Here is a 21,675-nt window from a genome sequence, read left to right on the forward strand (position 1 = left end):
CAAGATCGGTTTAGTTTGCTTAATACCTCTTGCCATTTATTTGCATTTTTACGTTGAATTTTGTAAAACTAGTTATAAACCTGACCTAATTACTCGACTGAACTGCTGACAAAAACAGTCAAAAGTAATATATTTCATTTCTGTAGCCCAAATGGATAAACATGACATCTTTTCAAAGCTATGTGCAGAATAGGCCGACATATCGCGAGTCAGGAAAATGAGGGGTGGTATCCTCTGTGTCCAATATTAATATTATTTTGAACAGAATATTCTGTGACCATTGCATCTTTTCCAATGGTAAGCATTGCTGTATTTTATTTTTGTCAATCGCTCGAATTCCGTATGCGTTAGGCTTCAATATTGGAAACGAAAACCTTAGGTTCGCAGAAATGCCCGACAGCAGTGTACATTTTATTATTAGTGAAGTCGTGTTGTGCTGCTAGTTTCAAGCGGTACTTTATGCATGCCATTTATGCAATCAGCTCGTTCCCAGAGCCGTTCATACTGACCTGGGATGTATCATTCTATGACATAGAGGCTCATTTTGGTCACCGCATCTAGGCGCCCACTGCATACATTTTGCACAAGATCATCACCTCTCCAGAGTTAATCTCGCTTTCCCAGGGTGCCTCATTTTGCGTTTACGTAAAAATGTGGAGTTTTTATATAATTTTAATGTGGAAAGCTTTAGATACTAATATGGTACTCAGTCATGTATGCAAACAATTTTAGATGAATGCCGAGTCTCAACCAATAAACCTCTCATTAACAAATCCAAAGATTATGGCACTGTGCTTCATTTAATATTCCTATTATTTCTAGTCTATGTGAAGATTAGCTTTCTCTGTATGCCTGTCAGTGCCGCAAAATTCCTATGGAGATGAATTGATTTAATCAGCTTTCAATATGTAATATCTTTTGAATACTAAATCAGTGAATAGTAATTCATTAATAATGTTTGTGAGAGTTTGATTATGTTCTCGTGACACCTAACTGACAAATGTGGTCCTGCTATGATACCGTTTCTGCATTTACTGCAGTAGTAATGGGAATTATCCATCAATGAGCAGATGGAAGATGAGACCGATGGCATTTTAATTAATCAGCCAATGATAGTTGTTTCAATTTTTGTGCTAGGGTACAGGCTACTCCATAATTCTTTTCACTATTTTGAATTTGACTAGTGGCCCCTTTTTGCCACTAGCCATCTACTACTCTTTTCCACCCCATGCCTCTAATGTCGTAGAATTCATTTTCTTAAACTGCTACGACGCAAATTGCACTCCTCATTACAGTCAAAGGGTAGCTTTGCCCTGCCTACAGAGGCCACAGCACTGGTCTGATAAATAAGATCGATGTGGATCTTCCTGTGAGCAGTATAGGTGGGATATATCGACTTCCACTCAGCAGTTTTAGCACTTCAGAAACCTTCGTAAGCGCATAACTTTTGTTTGGTAAGGTTCTAAAACCATGAAATAGTTTTTAAAACACACCGTAGTCATATACTAATTCTAGAAATACTATATTGTTACAAATATTGTGATAAGCAAAATAATAACTATTAAAAATCTAAAAAGTATCATATTTTGTAAGCCACCTGGTTTTGAAATATATTTTGAAAACTATCACTGAAACTATTTTGTTCAAATATATATTCGAAATGTAGCATTGTTTTTCTTAAACCCCACCACAGCAATTTTGATCATAAAAGAGTCCCTCATATAAAACCTCTTATGACAAAATGTCACTTGCACACTCATAAACAATCAAAGTTTGATTAGATTATTTCTAAGATTTTTTAAGGCCCTGACCAGATGATCTTGTTAAGGTGACTAAAATATTTAGATAAAAAGAAAAGTGCATGCCAGATGTAGGGAAAACATACTGATATACATATCTATACAAAGAGCAAAAATCAATGAATTAAACGTAGGTGTAGTCACGAATACATTGTCACGAAATTAACTGGAGCATTTGACGATGTAATATGGCTCTGTGTTGTATTTTATGATAAATGTATTGTAGTTTGTTATGCATCTAAGTGATTTGGAATTTCTGGTTCACATTTTCAGTTATGGTAAGTAATTATTCCTATGGTATACCAAAACTGCTATATTAGGTTCATATCTTTTTCTCGTATTCTTGTTCCATTATTGATCACAGTTCAGGTTGCCTAGTGGTTAGATCGTCCGCCTCAAATGCTTGATGTCACGGGTTCGAACCCTGGTCGAGTCATATGAAAGACTTATAAAAATAGTGCTAACATCTGCCTCGGTTGGCACTCAGCATTAAGAAGTTAGTGTTAGGACTGGTGGGCCTGGTATCGGGATAATGTGACTGGGTGGGACATCATGCAACATGTCTGCAGCATGATGCTCTAATATACACATCACTATAAACTGCCACACTGCAGACATAGTAGTGATATGACTGTAAAAATATTAAAGCTACGTTAAAAATCCAAATCACACATACATTGATTATATATACTGATACATCCATAGGTCATTCAGACTTATTTATAACTTTATATATCAATCTTAAATGTTGATAAATTTCATACTTTATCAATCTACCTGTTGATGGTAATAAAGCTCGTCATATGGATGAGAATCGCCAAGGATGCTTCCAAAATGGACAGTAATTAATCATTTTGATACAAAAGAATTAAATTAGTCTGTGGGCAACATTTACAGCTATGTTTTCAGTAGAATACATTACTCTGTAAACTAACATTACTACAGCATATAAGTAACACGTTGAATTTTCTATCCTTCCAAAACTTCTAATAGCTTTGCGTTAAACTTTAATAATTGCTTGACACATTTATTTGTGTTGATACAGAATCCTTTGGCATTTGTGTTCTATGTATTGACCAAAATTAAATAAATTTACAGCTTTCCAAGTGCTCCCAAAAGGCTTTCCAGTTTACCCTTTGGTTTGTACTTCCTGAAAAATAAAATACGTTATTGGTAATCCTTTGTGACAAGCATATAATGACAAATTAGGTACTTAATAAGCAAAAACAAAACTAAGAAAGTAATAGGAAGTGTAATACTTAAAGAAACCTTCAAGCTTGAAAAAGGGGCAAATCGTGTCATCCTTTTTGAAACTTTTGAGTTTTTAAATGCGCAGAGGGGGAGGGCACGGTCATGTGACTTGTCGTGAAACATAACATGGTCACAGAATAAATCAATATACAATCAACTTTGGTATTTAATAAACACTTAACCCAAAATAAGTAAATCTGACATTCTTACAAGCGCAAGAGTAGTAAATGACCAATCGAAAAACCTCCCACAAAAAACCAAGTCGACCAATGTTGTTGATTCCTTTATATGCACATTGCCCCTAACAACCAGTTCATTCTAATGTACTAAACATGGCAACAAATCATACTGTTGTTTGTAAGAAGGATCGATAGCAAGGTGTCATCTCGATTAATATGAACTATGATTGGTTTTATAATACAAGAGTAAAATCAAATTTAGTAACTGTCATAGGTATGAAAAGCTTAAATTGTTTGAAACTTCGATCACTTATGATGACAGATATTATTGATATGGTCTCTACAACGCATGTGCTGAGGAAAGATTATGATGCTGCATTTTCTTTTACCAAATAAACATTATCATAGAATATGTACGAAGTATAAAGCATTTTGTGGTCCACTACATTTAAACTAAATATAATAATATTAATAGAGGTACATGCATTTCTTTAAACTTAAGTGATAGTTTAATAATAATAATAATAATAATAATAATAATAATAATAATAAAGTGAAAGCATTAAGGAAATTATCCAGCTTCATGCCGGTCAGTGCACATAATAGGTGTTATGGGTAAGACAAAATGACATATATATAGGTTTAGCTGAACTTTGTCCTGTACCAAGATATGTGTCTTACTCCTTGTAAGTTCTACTTAATTTTTTAATTACAGGTAAATGTATAAGGATGTTCTTGATTTTATTACCTCTGTTTGCTTTAAGGTTTAACTGGGTGATGGAAAAATGGACATGGAAAAGATAGGGCAGTATAATATTACACTATTGACTGTTCACTAAAATTCAAGGTTTGGTTATATTCTTTGCGTAAGGTACATACTGCTATTTTAAAATTGGAAATTGGTCAGAATGTACAGATTCAGTATCAACGCTGTTAAAAATATGAAATATGCTAATATAAACTCTCACAATGAATTTTACCTTCACCTCCAATGAACAACAAACCGTTTATTATGCGGCAGACAGTACGAAATGATGTGGACAACAAGTGCATGCAGCAGTGAAGGTATCGACATGCTGGCACTTTTGGACTGGCATCTCCCATTTCAAAGAGAATCTAATGCATTGCCAATAATGGATTATAAACAATTCTTGCTGTTGGTGTTCACTGATCAAACCTAAACATGAAAATCAATTTCTTTTTATGGATCTTAATCGATCCTCTACAATTAAAAAAGAAGTGAAAGTTGAGGATGCTCTTATACAAATCTAGTGCTAATCATGGTAACTGTTTAGCAGACTTTGGTGATTGTTTGCATGGTGAATTGGAATAAAATTCATGACTGCAATTCAATATTATGGCTTCGATAGGTGATGCTTGCTCACACCATTTAGACTTCTGTTTGATATAATGAACGGTAAAAATATCGACAAACAAAAATTGTATCATACGTAAGCTTGATTTTGGCCATTTCCAACAAAACTTTCGACGAAGCATATTCTTTTCTTTCAAACCCTTTGTCGTCAAGGTAGACAACCTTTGTGATTCCAAACTAGATCATCAATTTTGAGCACTCGTTGCATGGGTACAACGTGGTGTATAACGTACATCCTTGTATATTAGCACTCGTCTTGTTGACGATGGCATTCATTTCTGCATGGCAAACTAAAGAAAGAGAAGCACGAAACATCTTAAAATGAATATGCTGTGTTTTCTGGTGTGAATTTCCAATAATTTAAAGCATATCATATAGAGATAACGATATGGTTAGAAAAAAGGAATGAGGAACTCTTACTCAAAGCAGGGACCGAAAGAAGAAATGGTGTGGATGGTACGAGTGCTGGCTTCGGGTCATTGTTTATAAAACTGGCTCCTCGTGATGGCTGTCGCTATCACTAGAGGGTTTGACTTTCTCTTCCTATGGTTAATGTGATTTACAATGTTTTCTAAATGTGGTCAGCGTGAGTGGTCCTCCATTTTGCTGTTTATAAAATCAGCGCCCTTAGATTGACAGAATTCTCTGTCCTGGAAATCATATTTTATTTTTTGTTTGTTACAGTAATTTTCCAAGAAAATGTAGGATAAAAAGCCAGGGCATATCTCAATTTTATTAATTTCAAATTCATTACGAATTGTAATTCATTGAATAAAATTAATTATGAAACATTTTATATGATCAAATCATGATATATTCAGCTTTAGAAAGCTCAAGCCAGTAGTACACAATATCCTGGTCCTGCAGCAAAGTTGAATGCATTATGTGTATTATGACTCTCAGGCACTATAGGAAGAGAAAGTAGCATGGATTATTTGTTTCCTTTTTTCAGTTAGTTACGGATTAACACACAAATACATAGCACTTCTAAAATAGAGTATTAGATCATATGTGATGTCTATTCAAGGTGCTCTAGTACAAAGTGAAACATGCATTGCAATTTTGTCCACTGTTTAAAATATCATGAGAGGTTATTTTAATATTTATTTTATTTTTCTGAAGAACGTTATGATTCACATGAACACGTTGCGATCAGATTTTACCAAGAGCTTTCCGATTCAAACATTAGAATATCCAGTTAGGGTTGAAGGTGTATTTTTGATACCTTGTGATATGGAGATGAAAATTGATAATGCAGTAGGTTATAAGAATAATTTATAAAACTTATCAGATTCATTAAAACTATATTAAGACTAAATGCTACACAAAATGCTGACGTGGTAAAGAATGCAACTAAAGAAACTGGTAACCAGTCTTTAATAATTTTCTGAAAGGCAGACATTGAGGGAATAAGGTTAATAATAAATTTCATAGACAAACATACACTACCAGATATAAAATATACCAATAATGTAACAAATATTTATTATTATGTCTCAACTTACAGGAACTGGCCCAATTTACTTTTGGAAATAAATTAACCTGATAGTTAATAAGTACTTCTTTCTTTAATACAAAGTAAAAAGGAATTTTAGTACAATTGCAATTAGCAAGTTAATCACTTCAGTCATTAACAAAATGACATTCAGAGATATAAAAGTATTTTTCCGACTGATGTTAAAAGCCAGCTTATTACACTAAGAATTACACAAGACAATATTGTTTTTTTTAAAACTAAGATAAATACTCTGCAATATTTTTCATACCTTTCGAAATTTATCATTGAAAACATGCACCCTGCTCTGCTGTTTGTACATTTACGAAATTTTGTACCCTTAAATCAAGAGTTCTTGCTGTAAAATAAAGAGCTTAAGAAACAGTGTCAAATGTTGCGTCTTTTGTTGGGTAAACAGCCGGTTTAACTTTTCTTGCAATGATAACTTTTCTCTAATTTTTGACTAAGCGCTATTAATATTTTCTCTAAAGTTGTTTTCCATATATGTTAAACGCCCCAAATGTGTGCTTTTACATTTGATAAAGTTGTAATATCTCTTGTGATTTAGATTTTGCAGCTGGATCTTTTTGTGTAACAATATCATCTTTATGTTTTCTTCATATTGTTTTCATTCACGTCAAAGTCTGCTTTATTGTTAATATTTTTGAATTTACAACAGCAGTCCACACATCCCCTTGACTATCATTCCTCTTTATCATTAAATGATATATGAATTTTTACCATCTACAGTCATCAGTTCATTATTGATAATTCTTTAGCTGTTCCATTTGTATCATTATATTAATAATTCTCTTACTGAAATTATCATGTGTTTCTTCCATATAAGTTGAAAGAAGATTATCAAATGTGTTTCAGCAACAATATTGGTAATATGTTGCACGTTGGTATTATCTTTAACTGTGGTCATTTCCATTGGTTTCATTTTATATTGTCTTATATTCGTCAATATTTTGCATTTTCTTTTCCAACCTAATGATTCAAGAATATTATTTCCTCCTGTTTTACTAGATATGGTATTAAATGATAAATTTTATATTTTTCTTACCTATCAGAGAAAAGATAACTATCAATATTTCGAGAAACAATGTTTTATTGGCAATATTTAAAAATGAGCCTTATTTAACTTTATTTTCACTTAACTTAAAATTACGTTTGATATCTTCTTGTAATTCATATTTAATTAATTGTTGAACTGTTGGAATAGGAAGGTTACACAGTCCATCCAAGGTTCAAAATTTAAGGAGTAAGTATTGAAAGAGCACCAGGAGAAAAAAAATCAAGTAACAATAACAGCCTTCTGTCATTGTGCACTACTTAAATGAACCAAAATCAGCCTGAAAGAAAAAGTTACGATTTATAAATAAGTAGTCACGATATTGATGTCAAATCAATATTTGAATAGGAGATAACAGGAAATAACAGTTAGTATTGTATAAGAAACATACAAGGTGCAAGTTTTACTTCACTGATAATAGTAACATAAAATGGATCGAAAACAAATCAAGAATTTTATTAATTTTTTTCTCAGTGGTAACTCAGCCCAAATATCAATCATGGTCAGATGCAGTGACAGTCTAGTTGATAACTTGAAATAATTGCTGTGAATGGAATCAGTTATTTTAGTTGAATTGCGCCCATTAGGTTTAGATTGCCAATTTCAGTGCGAAGCTCTGGCATGTTAACGTTTAATTAAATTGATTTTGAAAAGAATTTCGAACAAGTTCTATAAAACATGATGTAATTATGTTAGAAATTTGGTAGTTACATATATTATTTAAATATTTACAAGGAAACATTATCTTGAAAGGTAAATAGAAACTAGTTCGAACATAACCGGAACTTGAAAAATGTAATCTAGTAAAACATCTGAAATTAATTTGAAGAAAACTTGAATATCTATTTCGGTGAAATTTAATTTTGTTTCATAATAAATGGAAGGTAGTGAAAAATAAATGGAGAAACTGACATCGAAGAAGATGAGAGATTCTATTAAAGCTTATCTTGGGAAGCAGCTTGAATTTAACAAGAATTTAAGAAAGGCAGAGCAGAAAATTGAAGAAATATTATGGCTGCTTAAAGAGCTAAATGCAACAAGTTACAAAACAATGACTTGTTATAGATGCATGTATTGTATGTTAAAGAAATAAATAACACCTTATAAAGAATAGGTCACGGAGGAGCCTGCTACCATATGATCCAACAAGCAAAAGCAGAAAGAAAAAAAAATGAAGAGGTAAAACAATTTCCAGAATTGTTGACAATTAACAGATTAAAAAGCTAGTTATTAGATTAGTTTGAAATGGAGTCATGACCAAATTTAATAACAAATTTAATAAATATCAGTCGAAATGCACAAAACAAATAGCACCTTTTACCATGAGGCATCAAACTCAATTCTTACTGTTTGTTTTTAGAAACTGCCATTAAATTTTTTAATAGATTCCCATACTTACATCAGTATCGAAAAAATACTAAATTAGGTTATTGCAATTCACTTGAGCTAATTTACTGACGTTTGTTTAATGGCACAAGGGATAATGCCAGACAGGATAATCAAATAATTAAATTGAACATAACTTACCTAACGACCATGAACTCAAATTAAAGTTGATGAAATTAATGAAATTAAGAAAAATTTAATTAAAGAGATGGAACATTATAGAAATGCTAGAAAAAAATAAAACACCATATCAGTTATTACATTTTATTGCGTTGGTATGGTAGTGTTTCCAGTGGATTGGTTATAACGGCTGCTAGTTTATTAGTGTTGCCAGTAGCCTTGCAATTGTTATGACTCTAACTATCGCATGGCTTAGCACAACTTTACTAGTTTTGTTGCAAATGTGTGGGGTGGGGTTTGATTGGACTGCCGCTGCTAGGTTAGGAGTTGCAGTGGGCAATATCTGTTGGTCTATTACACTTCTCACTTTAGCATAGTCATAAGCAAATGTTTTAAGTTTTGTTATCAATATGTGTGATGGGGGTGTGGATGCAGCTTCAATTTGATGAGTTGAGATGGCCTGTAGTCATGGGCATGTTAATAATAATACCTCTCCTTTTATAGTGTACGTTACATATCATTACAGGTTATAGATTCTGAAGTTGGATAAAAATATATATTTCCTTGCATGTAACCAACAGGACGAAACCAAAGACAATATCAACGTCTCGTCTTTACTTTAATCATGAAATTTTACATGAAAACGTCAACGAATCTTATTAAAGAAAGTTTAGAAATAAAACTAAGAAACAAATGTCTAACATTTTTAATAATTCGGTGTAATAGAGCAGCAGTGGAGGCGAATCCCACAAAATATTTCGCTTAACAGAGCCTTCTATCGAGGACATTTTAGATAGAGATATTATTTTCACAAAATAAACACTTCAAAGTCAGAAAAACATGACAAAATGGGCTTTCTCTGCTGACTTTGAAGTGTTATCTCATGAAAATATCTACCCGTACAACTATTTCTTGATACAAGGGTCTATCTTGCGAAAACACTCGGGGATGTTTAGCCCCTCTGCTGCTAAAACACAAAGTGTTTCTCCCTGGCAGAGTTTGCTTGTCTGGTTAAAAACTGTATCTAACCCAACTCGATACCATGTTCGAGGATCATGTAAATTTATTGTTACAAATCCATGCGGGGTTGTCTGAGCACGACCAAAGAAATTTCTAAATTTATTTATGTCCATGTCGCCGCTGCACCAAGTCTGATGTATATTTCGTAACGTGTGTGCGTCAACGCCGCTAAATATCACAAGAATGTTACAGTTGTCCCTGATCACTTTTGGGATTTGTGTATATCGCTGGGTTACATAAATCACATCAGTGTTTTTATGTCTGCCGCGTGAAAATATCCTTGCGGGGTTTGATTGCTTATCCAACATTACATCATCGTACACGACTAAATTGTTAATTCTCCCATCAATATCATCAATACTTGGTGCTTCATCGATGTCAGTGATAAATTCAATAACATCATCGCCGTCGTTTAGCGACTTTACGCTTTCATTAAAATCTTTTAACACGCTGTAGCATCGCTTTTCGTCCACAGATGGAGCTGTCAAATACAACTCATCCCACGCCATCCACTTCATTATTAAATTAAGTAACAACTGCGTCTTACCCGACCCAGATGGGCCTATAATAATCATTCGAATTGAGTTTGGTAGCGCTGAGTTATGTTTGATTGGCTCTCGTCGTTTTGAAACAGACAAGTCAGTAATCTCCATTAGATATATTATAAAATAATATGGATTTATATTGTGTGAAATGTAGAGCATGTACCTCAACTGCAGACATAACAACCACTACAACAAAAAATAATCGATCTGCGCTTACAGGCAAGTGTGAACGATGCGGCACAAAAAAGTTTAAATTTATTCTGAAAACAAAAAGCGAGGAGGTGATATCGCAGCCAAGTTAGGAAAATTACCAGTGGCTCCGTTGGCTAAATACCAGGAGAAAAACATCTTCCGGGATATAATTACTGTGGTCCTGGAACCCGACTTGATATCAGACTTAATGACCAAAATCAGCCCAATCCAGGTGAGTATCCGATAAATGCTATCGATAGTGCATGCTATGTCCATGATGTAGCTTACCGAAGCAAGGATTTGCAACAGCACCATCTCGCGGATGTGAAATTAATTCATGCGTTAAATGCCATCACTGATAAATCTTTCAAGGAGAGGTTAGCATCCTGGTTAATAAAATCTGCAATGAAAGGTAAATTAGCGCTAGGTGCTGGTATATAATGGAGTCGATTTATTATTCCCCAAGCGGATACTGGAGAGGTAGTGCAGCAATTAGTAATCTCGCTGAAGCGGCAAAAGTTACACGAGTTACTGCTAAAAAGTGGTTATCCAAGCAGGCAATATGGCAAATTTATCTGCCGCGTCCTAAACAAATTCACTTTGCACATTTCAATGTTAGTGTACCAAATGAAGTTCATCAGGCTGATATATTATTTCTGCCACACGATACTATTAAAATCCGAAGACGTCAAAACACATTTAAGTACGCGTTAACTGTAGTTGATGTTGCAAGTCGATATAAAGATGCGGAACTGTTAGCGACTAAAACAGCGTCTGAGGTTGCTTCTGCGTTTGAACAAATTTATCAACGAGGACCTCTACGATGGCCACAGCTGCTACAAGTTGATCCTGGCAAAGAATTTCAAGGTGCAGTATCGTCGCTGATGAAGCAACATAAAGTTACCATCAGACAAGGGCATACTGAAATTCATCGTGATCAGGCAATTGTTGAGCGATTTAATCGAACACTTGCTGAGCGGTTATTTGGATATCAATACGCGAAGAAATTTATTCAGGATACGAGATCGCGTGAATGGGTTGCAAGATTACCAGGTGTGAAAGCTGCGCTAAATAATGAAATAACTCGAACAACCAACATGAAACCTGCCATCGCGATCACAAAAAAATATATACCTGTGCCACGTGATTCTTCAGCGCAGCCAATACTGGGTAATGTCACTGTAAGATATTTATATGAACCAGGTGAACTTGAAGGTGGTAAAAAAAGAGCAACTGATCCTATCTGGAGTGTTACTACACATAAGATATCTAACATAACTAGATCTACTGGCAGACCAGCAATCTATAGGTTGGATTCAACTGCTCCTCAACGTGGATTCACACGTGAGCAATTACAAGTAATTCCCGAGGACACACAATTACCGCCCCGATCACTTAACTAGCACTGGCGCCTCTACGTCGATTACACTCAAGACAGGTCAACATCACATTATCACGTGTATGACCGCGACTGTTATCTTTTCTATCTACGGTGAATTGTCTTGGATTATTACTCGAATACTGCCATAGCATTATACAATTACAGCTCGCACAGTGATTATTCTGCTGTTGTTTCAGCGCGCTGATAAATTCAACATCAAGATCAAAATCGCGATTATTTTTTTTGTCACTCTGTTTGTAACCGGCTAATTTTCTTTTTATTATATCGCTGTTGTTTTCATTATTAATTTTATCAGCGTTTGATTCATCCAAGACAATTCTTCGCAGTTGAGATATTCTTCTGACTCTGGATACAGCTAAGTAAACTAAATTTGACCATTCGATACGGTCGTCAACGATCCAGACAGTTGTATCACTGACAGTTAGTCCTTGAGATGAATGAATTGTCATTGCGTATCCTAGCGTCCACGGGGATTTATTCATTTTTAGTGCATCTTTGACAGCATTAATATCAACTAACACAATATCATTCAATACTAAATTCTGTTTCCCTGACTGTCCTGGTATATCAACATCTATATTTTGTAACCGCGTATCAGCTGGTCAATAACATAACGGCACTGGCAGCATTGGAAACTTTTCTTGTTGTAATTGAAATAGCTGTTGTTGAAGTGTGTCTCTGACTATCTTTCTACTTGCCACTATCAAATCGTCTGGTTTCCACGCGCTCCAAAAGTCTCTCATTGAAGTTTCAGGAATCATCTCGCGCATAATTTCGCATTGAATTTTATTCGGTTGTAATCTGATTAATGTTTTAAATTCCTTCAACGTTGCATCAAGTGCTCTATGATCATCAGACACTTCTTCGTAATAATCAACAAAATCTTTTAACCAATCATGTGGAGATACGCCGATAAACGGAGGTGGCTGACCGTGATCGCCGCACATTGTCACTGCAGTATTCGCTGTTAGCAGCCAATCAAGAAACGTTTTTAATGTATCTAACGGTACCGTACATATCTCATCCCAAATTATTTTCCCAGGAATATATTTTGTTCCCATTCGATCTGACGTCCATACACCGCCGCTGTATTTGAAAAAGCTGTGATAAGTGCAAGAATTAACTCCTCGTTGATTCATCTCCCTGGCAAGCCTGTGTGTAGGTGTTAGCACAATCATATCTGAATTTCGAAATAATTCAATTGCTCGAGTTGTCTTACCAGACCCTCCTGGTCCGTTCAAATAAACAGTTTTGTGCCTAGTGATTGGATCATACACAGATGGTGCGTTTGACATTTCTGATAATTCTGATTTACAATAATCATCCTTAATTGTAACATCAGCGGATTCACAATATCCATGTGACATCTCCGCTTTTATTCTCCACGAACTCCATGATTCATCGTTGCCTGTAAAACGAGTCAGTGATTCTAAGTATCTGCTACTGATATAAAATGAATCCGTTGCAACTCTAACTGCAGTGTCAGGAAATCGATTTATCATTGATAATAAATTTATAGAAACATAAGCCAGCATCGAAGATCTTAAATGTGTGTATTGAGGCGACTCTCCGTCGATATAACTTACAATTGTGCCCAACTTTTCCACGTTGGACAAGTAAGCATCCTCCTGATTACAAAATATATTTCTCGCAACGGTGTCAGCAATTATAAAATCCAATTCAGCATCATCGATAATCAGTCGCGAATGATGTAGTTTATGATCATATGCACCGCCTTGAGTAAATTTACCGATTATTCTTCGTCCGAGATCTTTTGTTATTTTTTCACTATTGCTGAGCTTGATCTTGAGAACTTTAGGAGCCTCACTGATAATGACATCCATGGGAGTATTTGGACTCTCTCGTGCATACTCGCCAATGACATCGTCGACACTGATACGCTCCGGTGTTGGCAACCAAACTGAAGTCTGCGGTCGATATGATATGATTGCTTCACTGACCGTCAACGATACCAGTATTCGGCTGTCAAGCATATATCGCAATAACACTATTGGTGCCCAGCGTTTTTCACTGAAGTGTCTGCCAAACCAAACATAACAGCACGGATGTAGCTCTTTAGCAAATTCAAACGAAGTTACACGAGAAAATCCTGTCAAATCAAAATCGGGTAAAGGACCGTTTATAGCAACTTGTGTCATTGAGTTCGTGGGATGTCCAAATCGCTTAAAATATTCGCTGCACTCGCCCATCCCGAGAAAGCTTCCCGGGTAGCACGCAATCATATCCACGGAAATCATATCCCGGTGGTCATACCGGGTATTCCACAGCCCGCCGTGTCCATACTCGACACAACTTAATTGTATATCCGAAAAAAACTGACTTCGGGTTGGTCTCCATGAATTTCTTTCTCTGGCGGCGTGAGCGGCGACACTCGGAACCGTAAAACAATTAACCAATAACTGCTCGGTGTTTTTAAAATCTTCGATTTTCATATATTTCTCTGCGAGTTTTTTCATTTGTTGTTGGAACGACTCCGTCCGGTATAATTCACCGTTGGGTTTTACAAATTGATCATACTCGCCATCTTTGGAACTTTTAAACAACCACATCGACACAGGGTCGGTTTTGCTTATCTGCTTGATAGCATCGAATATGTTTCCGCGATAATATTTCACAACACGATCCCGCGGAAATATCGTAACTGCGTTAGTCCAAGCATGAGCATTATGATCAATGATATTTATTGGAGCCCCGTATCGATTATATTTCGATTTGTATAATACTTCCTTTGCTATCGTTGTTACGGTTATAGGAAATCTTAATGCGCGCTCTAGCTTGGCAACATCGTTCATTGATGCTCCTGTGTGTGTTTGACCCGCTCAGCCCATGCTGTTATTTTGGACTGTCTTAATGCGGTCAAACCGTTTCCCCGCATCGCATTTTAAAAATGTTCCATTACTCGCTCGGCTACACAATTCAGCGTCAACGACGAAGTCGTCAACGACGTCTTCATCGGGGCGAGTTTATCAATTTTGGTTTTCTTTATCGGATAGATTCCATAAATGACTGCGGTCACAGGATAAGCTCTCGCGTAATATGGTTTATCAATCCCGGTCTGCATTCCTGGTTTGGAGTCTTTACTTAACAGAATGGTCTTTCCGCTAGCAAGGACAGGGTCGAGTTTGTCACGGATAATCCATGTGTCAGAATCCGCCTGCACAATAAATTTTATTCTGAAAAAATATTTCCGACCACCTTGATAAAGGTAATCAATAATTGTTTTCGCTCGTGCATCATTCATTGTAGCATCGATGACTTCAGCGTCGCGGATTATTTTAAATGACGACCACACGTGAGATTCGCCGTCGTCGCGGAATTCTTTTTTGGCATTCCTGATAATATCAAACAGATCAGTCAGGACTCGTCTACGTGAATCAGGGGTTAGTCTGTCAAGATCGAATCTTCCAGTGCCAAACGCAGACAACCTCGAAAACTCCTCCATATTATATTTAAGACAAATATTTAAAAAAGAAAATTATATATATGAATCAATGCAAGTGGCTTGGTACAAAATCATCAACTCGCTGTAATAAATCCTGCAGAGGTGAATTCTGTGGACAACATTCCCAAAGCGTACGAAGGGGGAGTTTAGGGCCAATACCATGCCTGCGATGTGGTATTGGGGTCAGGGGTAAAACACAGTTATGTGCGGGTTGCAGAGGAAAGCGATACCTGGAACTCAAGCGATATTACAATAAAAAATGCAGCGACATATCCGAGCGCGATTATTTAAATAAGTTTTCAGACAAATTATAAATTGGACAAATATAGTATTATATAAATGAGTCAAGAATTTGTCCCACATCCAACCATTGAAAATTATGAAGCATCTCGCGAGGGAATAGTCAGAAATAGCAGGTTGAAAAAACCAGTTGGTGTTGTTGAAAAGTCTGGTTATCTTAGTTTTACTGTTGGGAAAAAGAAGTATCATAATCACAGGGTCGTGTTTGAGTGTTTCTATGGAGAGATCAAAGACGGTCTTGTAATTGATCACATTGATGGACAAAGACTTAATAATAATTTATCCAATCTACAAGCCATCACGCAGAGCGAGAATTCTGCACGAGGTGGCACTGGTAAATTTGTAAAAATTCCCAGAGCAGTTAAATCTTTCAACATAAGTACGAATGAAGAAATAATATTCCCATCTATGAATTCAGCTGCCAAGTATTTTGATATTTGCGTACCCTCGGTACGAAAAGTCGCAGAAAAAATATATAAATCCGCGTTGTCAAAAACATATAATCAAAGGAATATTTTTAATTATCACTAAAATCCGAGGATTTTCCAAACGGAGATAACTCCGTTAGGCATATCTCATGCAATTAGTTCCCTCCCTTTGTGCAGTACTCCTTGAGATGTCATTGTGGGTAAATTTATTCAGTGCGGCTTAGCTGTATACAATTATTATTTATAACACTTCCGCGTTCACGGGTATTTTTCAATTTAGAATTTGTTAACTGTCTGTTACCACTACAGAGGTAACACAACGAGCAGACGGTTTTCTGTGCACAAGGAAGTAAATAACTTCCCTTTATTTCTTAACAAAGCCAAGAATGATTTTATCCCTGACAAAGTCAGGGACAAAGGCGTAATTGTCTATTTATCTTTTTTTCACAGATGAAATCTTTATTTTATTACACTTGTTCGGGTTTATGGTACATTTGTATTTTCCACACGATCATATTTAAGAAAAACAAAAAAAAAACATTTTAAACAAATCATGCTGAGCTATTTTTGAACTTCCAAGTATCAGTCGGTTTATATACGATACGATCCTATTAGAAGACGGAGTCTTCGAAGTTCAACAGCAATCAATACCATCCCGTCATATCCGCTGATGCTTTTTGCGTCCATCCAGGGGTTGATTTTCGGGATGGTATTGTCCCGCTGTTGAGTGTAGAAAATGACTCCATTAGGATAAGTACTGTAAATACTATATGTTGTGCTGTCCTACTGTAAATACTATCTGTCTGTGCTGTCCTACTGTAAATACTATATGTCTGTACCGTCCTAGGATAAGTTATATATGCAATTGTAAATAGTGTAAATATACAATGCTGTAAATATGCTTCAGGGTCAAACGACCCACATTATATCAATAATGTGATTGCTGCTATTAAAAAATTAGAAAAACAAGGATTTAAAATATCACTAAATTCTGAAACAATCATGTCTGATTTTGAATCTTTACATGAAGCTAAATGCGCAGGGCGTTATATTCTTCCTGCTCAGTATCGGTTTATAAAAAGAATTCAAAATAATTTGTATAAATCGCTGGCTACCGTAGAAGAAGCACAAATAAATTAATTTGTTTCATTGTCTCGTGCAATTGAAAAGATTAGGCTGGCATTGGCGGCCGAGTATGAAATGAAAAAGATAATAAATACCCGGGTAAGGAAGTTAAAGGATTGTATGTCCACTGACTTTGTCAGCGATGAAATCAAGGACAGTGTCAGCGACGAAATCAAGGAAGTAAATACCTCACCTTGACTAAATCAAGGACGAAGTCAAGCATCAAGGAAGTAAATATCTCACGCTGATTTACTTGGAAATCACCTTGATTTCGTCAAGTACTTGGAAATGAAAGTAAAAAAAAAACGGTATTTTTTTTTACTTCCCCTTGTTAGCGTCAAGGATGCTTGATTTTGTCAGCGCGATAGTATTTCTCTTAGTTGGTCGGGTTCAATGCAGGAGTGTGCATAATTGAGAATTTGATCTATGTCGCATACTATTGCAGTAATATACTCGCGTCTGAGATTATCCAACTGTTGCTGTGTTAGTAAGAAATCTTCGTCTCCGTATTCAGCAATGAGCAATTTAACGTTAATTTCTTCTTGTGCAAATGCAGCCCTGACTGCTTGCTCGATCGCTTGTTTGTCATACACAAAAACATCTGTGTGGTGTACATATAAATCTAATCTAAGATCTAAATACGCGTATATACTCGAGGATTTGATGTATACCGCAATGCGCGATCACAATATGATCTTTGTTTAATACTTGCAGTTGGTTATCAGTCAGTATAAAATCGTCATTCCCGTATATATCAATGATTATTTTTTCCGGGGTAACTTTTCCGGTTTTGACAGCTTCATCAAGAAGTTCTTTATTATGTGTGAAACATTTCACGCGGTGATACATTATATAATACTTGCCTGATTAATTGTGGAAATCTCCTGCGATTTTTCAATATATTTTTTTTTTTTGCTTTTTACTAAATTCGCATGATTTTTACTAGTAAAGTACCCTTCCAAGTTGAAAAATTGGACGATTTTTTTTTGCTTTTTACTAGTAAAGTACCCTTCCAGGTTGAAAAATTGGACGATTTTTTTGCTTTTTACTAGTAAAGTACCCTATAAATGCCGTGAATTTGTCAGTGTAGCACAAATATATATAAAATAAAATATTTTTACTGTTGCTTGTACTTGCTTGTGAATTTCAGACGATTTTTGTGATTTTTACTAGTAATTACCCTATCAAGGTTAGCAAATTGGACGATTTTTTTACTTTTTACTAGTAATTACCCTATCAAGGTTAGCAAATTGGACGATTTCTGTGATTTTTACTAGTAAAGTACCCTTCCAGGTTGAAAAATTGGACGATTTCTGTGATTTTTACTAGTAATTACCCTATAAATGCCGTGAATTTGTCAGTGTTGCACAAAATATTATATTTTTACTGGAAAGTCGTTTTACAATTGAAAGTCCTTAGGATTTCACCCTGATTGGAAGTCTATGACTTCACCCTGATTTTATCAGGAGACTAATATGTAGTGTTTCATTCCGCAAATCAAGAGGATTCCCAGACTGGTGTGTCAGCGTGAAATTTATTCTGGTCAGCCATGGATTATGACATCGTAGATAGACCGGATTGATTGGCTCTTGCACAATCAGAAATCCAGGTGGTTCTTTCGGAGTAAATGAATAAAGAATAAATCCTTGTTGGGCTTGATTTGATACTGTCGTGTCTGTGCTGTAACTGCCATCAATGACATCACACACAAGATTGACCGCGACCACTGAAGTTATATTTACGATGCCCGGGGATACATGTCGGCCTTGCCCTTCGGGGTTATTGTTATGTCTGAGGATAGTTGCCGGTGGTAGTGATCGCCTGTGTTGTGCAAGTATGCCGTCAAAGAACTCATCAATAAGGTCGGTGACGGATTTTCTTAGTTCGGTTGCATTATACCCGGGAAATTTAAAATTCGGTAGAGTGGCTGTTGTCAGTGAATAATGGACTAGAAATTGTTGTTTATAGCGATTTATGTTATCAGGGTGATCAATTGTCGCCTGAATTGCTCGCTGGTTAATATATTCCATGTCGGCGGCAAGCCGATTTAATATTTCAATGTGCTTGATAATTTCGCTGCGTGAACTTGTTATATCAAAAAGATGTTCTTGGAAGCTCTGCCATAGTCGCGTTAGTTGTGTTTTATGTTCTTGATTAATTTTTTCGAAAATTTCAATATTTTTTAGGTCAATAAAAACGAGTCTTTCTCCTAGGGGGCCTCGGTTATAAATAAATTCCCACCGAATATGATCCTTATGGAAGGAGCTAATCCTACCACCCAACGTTGCACTTTTTATGTCATCCAGACATCGTTTGTATGACGGTGTAATTTCATGATATGATTGTTTATCAGTGGCATAATCGGACTTTTTAGGTTCTGGTGGTATTGGCGGCGCCGGTGGAACAGTTTCAGGCCATCCTAGCACTGTTCTGATCGAACTATTGTATATATCCACGGTGTAGTCTGGGGTGTTTATTTCGATCGCGGATGACAGCGTTGGCTCATGAACAGTTATTTCTATTTTTGATTCCTTCCCGGTGATTCTTTTTATTCGGCGTTGCAGTTCCTCGTTGATTTCTTCGATTTGATAAGACCCGGTTGGTAACCCAATGACATTCCAGTCTGGGGTGCCATCGGGTTCATTTTTATATGCAAACACAAACGAATTATTTGCTGGCAATCCGCCAAACGATCTTGATCTGATATTGAGCCAACTGTGATATACTCGTAATTGTGCTAATGCGATCTCGCTTACTGGAATCGCAGTTGCAAAATTAATACTGAATTGTGGCTTAGTTGATGTTACTGTTAACAAAGATGTTCGCGCCGGGCTTGTATTTGCGACTATCTGCTGAAGTAATTCCATCATTATTTATCTGCTGTTGTTTCAAATTGAGGTTCTTTTTGTAATCGTTGTACACCTTTGCCATTTGCGCGAATTCGGAATCTGATATTGTTGTATCGTCAAGACTGGATGATATCAGCGACGACAATTTCGAGTAGGTGCTCGTGGCCGCGCTGTTTAACTTTTCATACTCGTGCAATTTTGTTAGCGCGCATGAAGTTATTTTTTAAACGATAATATTAGTAACTCCTGCAATTGTCGCTGATGTTGAAACTGTAATTGTGATTGCAATTGCAGTTGTCACTGGTGTCAGCGCTGATAATAGCACCCCAGTGGATGCAACTACCGCGGATACCGAATACACTATTGTGTCTAGCATGGTTACACGCCGCTTGTATTTTTTTTTTTACCTTTTCTGTGCATTCGTTGATGGTATCTTTTAGCGTTGATTGCCATTCGCGTACCTGATCATATCTGTATTGTTGCGCTGTTGTTGGTGACTGCGTCGTTGACTTCGTCAATGAGGCCATTTTATTATTTTACGCGGTAACCATTTGAGGCGTTTCAGCTACAAATTCCAAACACCACCAGTAAGATTTTGCGGTTAATTTTTTGTCGGCGGATTCCAGTATAAATGTTTCTTCGGTTCCGCTATTTAATATGATAGTCACAACCCCGGATTACTTGTCGGTGGAATGTCTCCAGGGATATGTTGTGAAGATTTCAAATTTAGCGGCACTGAACACAGACAGTCTGTACACGCCAGTGACTGTTGCAGTATATTTGATAGTATTATTTTGTCGGGACCATGTTGCAAATCCAGTTGATACCGTGTATACTATATTGGTGATATGCCCGGGAGTAACTCCAGTGGGGACTTTAATCAAACTGGTTTTGTTAACGATCTCAGGAATCCCCGATACGACATCCTGCTGTGTTTGTTTGATCGTGTCAATGTTGGTCTTCATATCAGAAAGCTTCATATCAACGGTGTGCGGAGTACCAAAGAATTCCTCTGCGGTTTCATTAGTTTTTCTAAAGTTTTTTACGGAGATTTGTAAACGCGTTTACATGAACATCATACTCGGCTCGCAACGTTGTTAGTTTACTGTCAACGGCGCTAGCGCTTGCGTCAAGATATTGTTTGTTTGCGGCATCTTCCGCCGATGTTGGATCTCTTAAAACGGTTATTTTGTTGCCGTTCATACTGAGTTCACCTGTCATTGTATCACCGGTATTTTTTAGCCGAGTAACGAGTATGCCTCCAACGGTTGTAAATAACGCGTCAATATATTTTTTGTTTGTGGCATCTTCCGCCGATGTTGGATCCGCTAACACAGTTATTTTGTTGCCGTTGATGCTGAGTTCACCTGTCATTGTATCACCGGTCTTTTTTACTGCAACTTTGTGCATATCATCTCGCAACGCCGTGATTGATATCAGCGAATCTCTGATTTTTCCGCTGTCAGTGAACACAGGGATGTTACCCGGAGTAGCTCCAATAACCCTACGAATTATTTCATGCCATTTGATATCGCTGGTTTTTAGTTTTCCGTGTCGGTCCTGAAAAATAACAACCTCATCTGGGTCTATCCCGGTCAGACTTAAAAGATTATCGATTTCATCTTTGGTCGCATATTTTGATAAATCCACATCGGTGCGCTTCACTTTTCT

General features: G+C 36.3%; 1 protein-coding gene across 1 annotated transcript in view; it reads right to left on the reverse strand.

Moving 5' to 3' along the window:
- Window positions 1-4,728: 4,728 nt before the first annotated feature.
- LOC149783638 (uncharacterized) overlaps window positions 4,729-21,675 on the reverse strand; it is a 32,533-nt gene continuing 15,586 nt past the window's right edge. Inside the window, exon 5 of the mRNA XM_089932878.1 lies at window positions 4,729-4,894. Within this exon, the coding sequence (XP_089789004.1) occupies window positions 4,782-4,894 (113 nt within the window). The 3' untranslated portion in view covers window positions 4,729-4,781. The remainder of the gene's footprint in view (window positions 4,895-21,675) is intronic.

Source organism: Sinohyriopsis cumingii, chromosome 14 (genome assembly GCF_028554795.1).
Source record: "Sinohyriopsis cumingii isolate HCF-2022 chromosome 14, ASM2855479v2, whole genome shotgun sequence".
Classification (NCBI taxonomy): Eukaryota; Metazoa; Mollusca; class Bivalvia; order Unionida; family Unionidae; genus Sinohyriopsis; species Sinohyriopsis cumingii.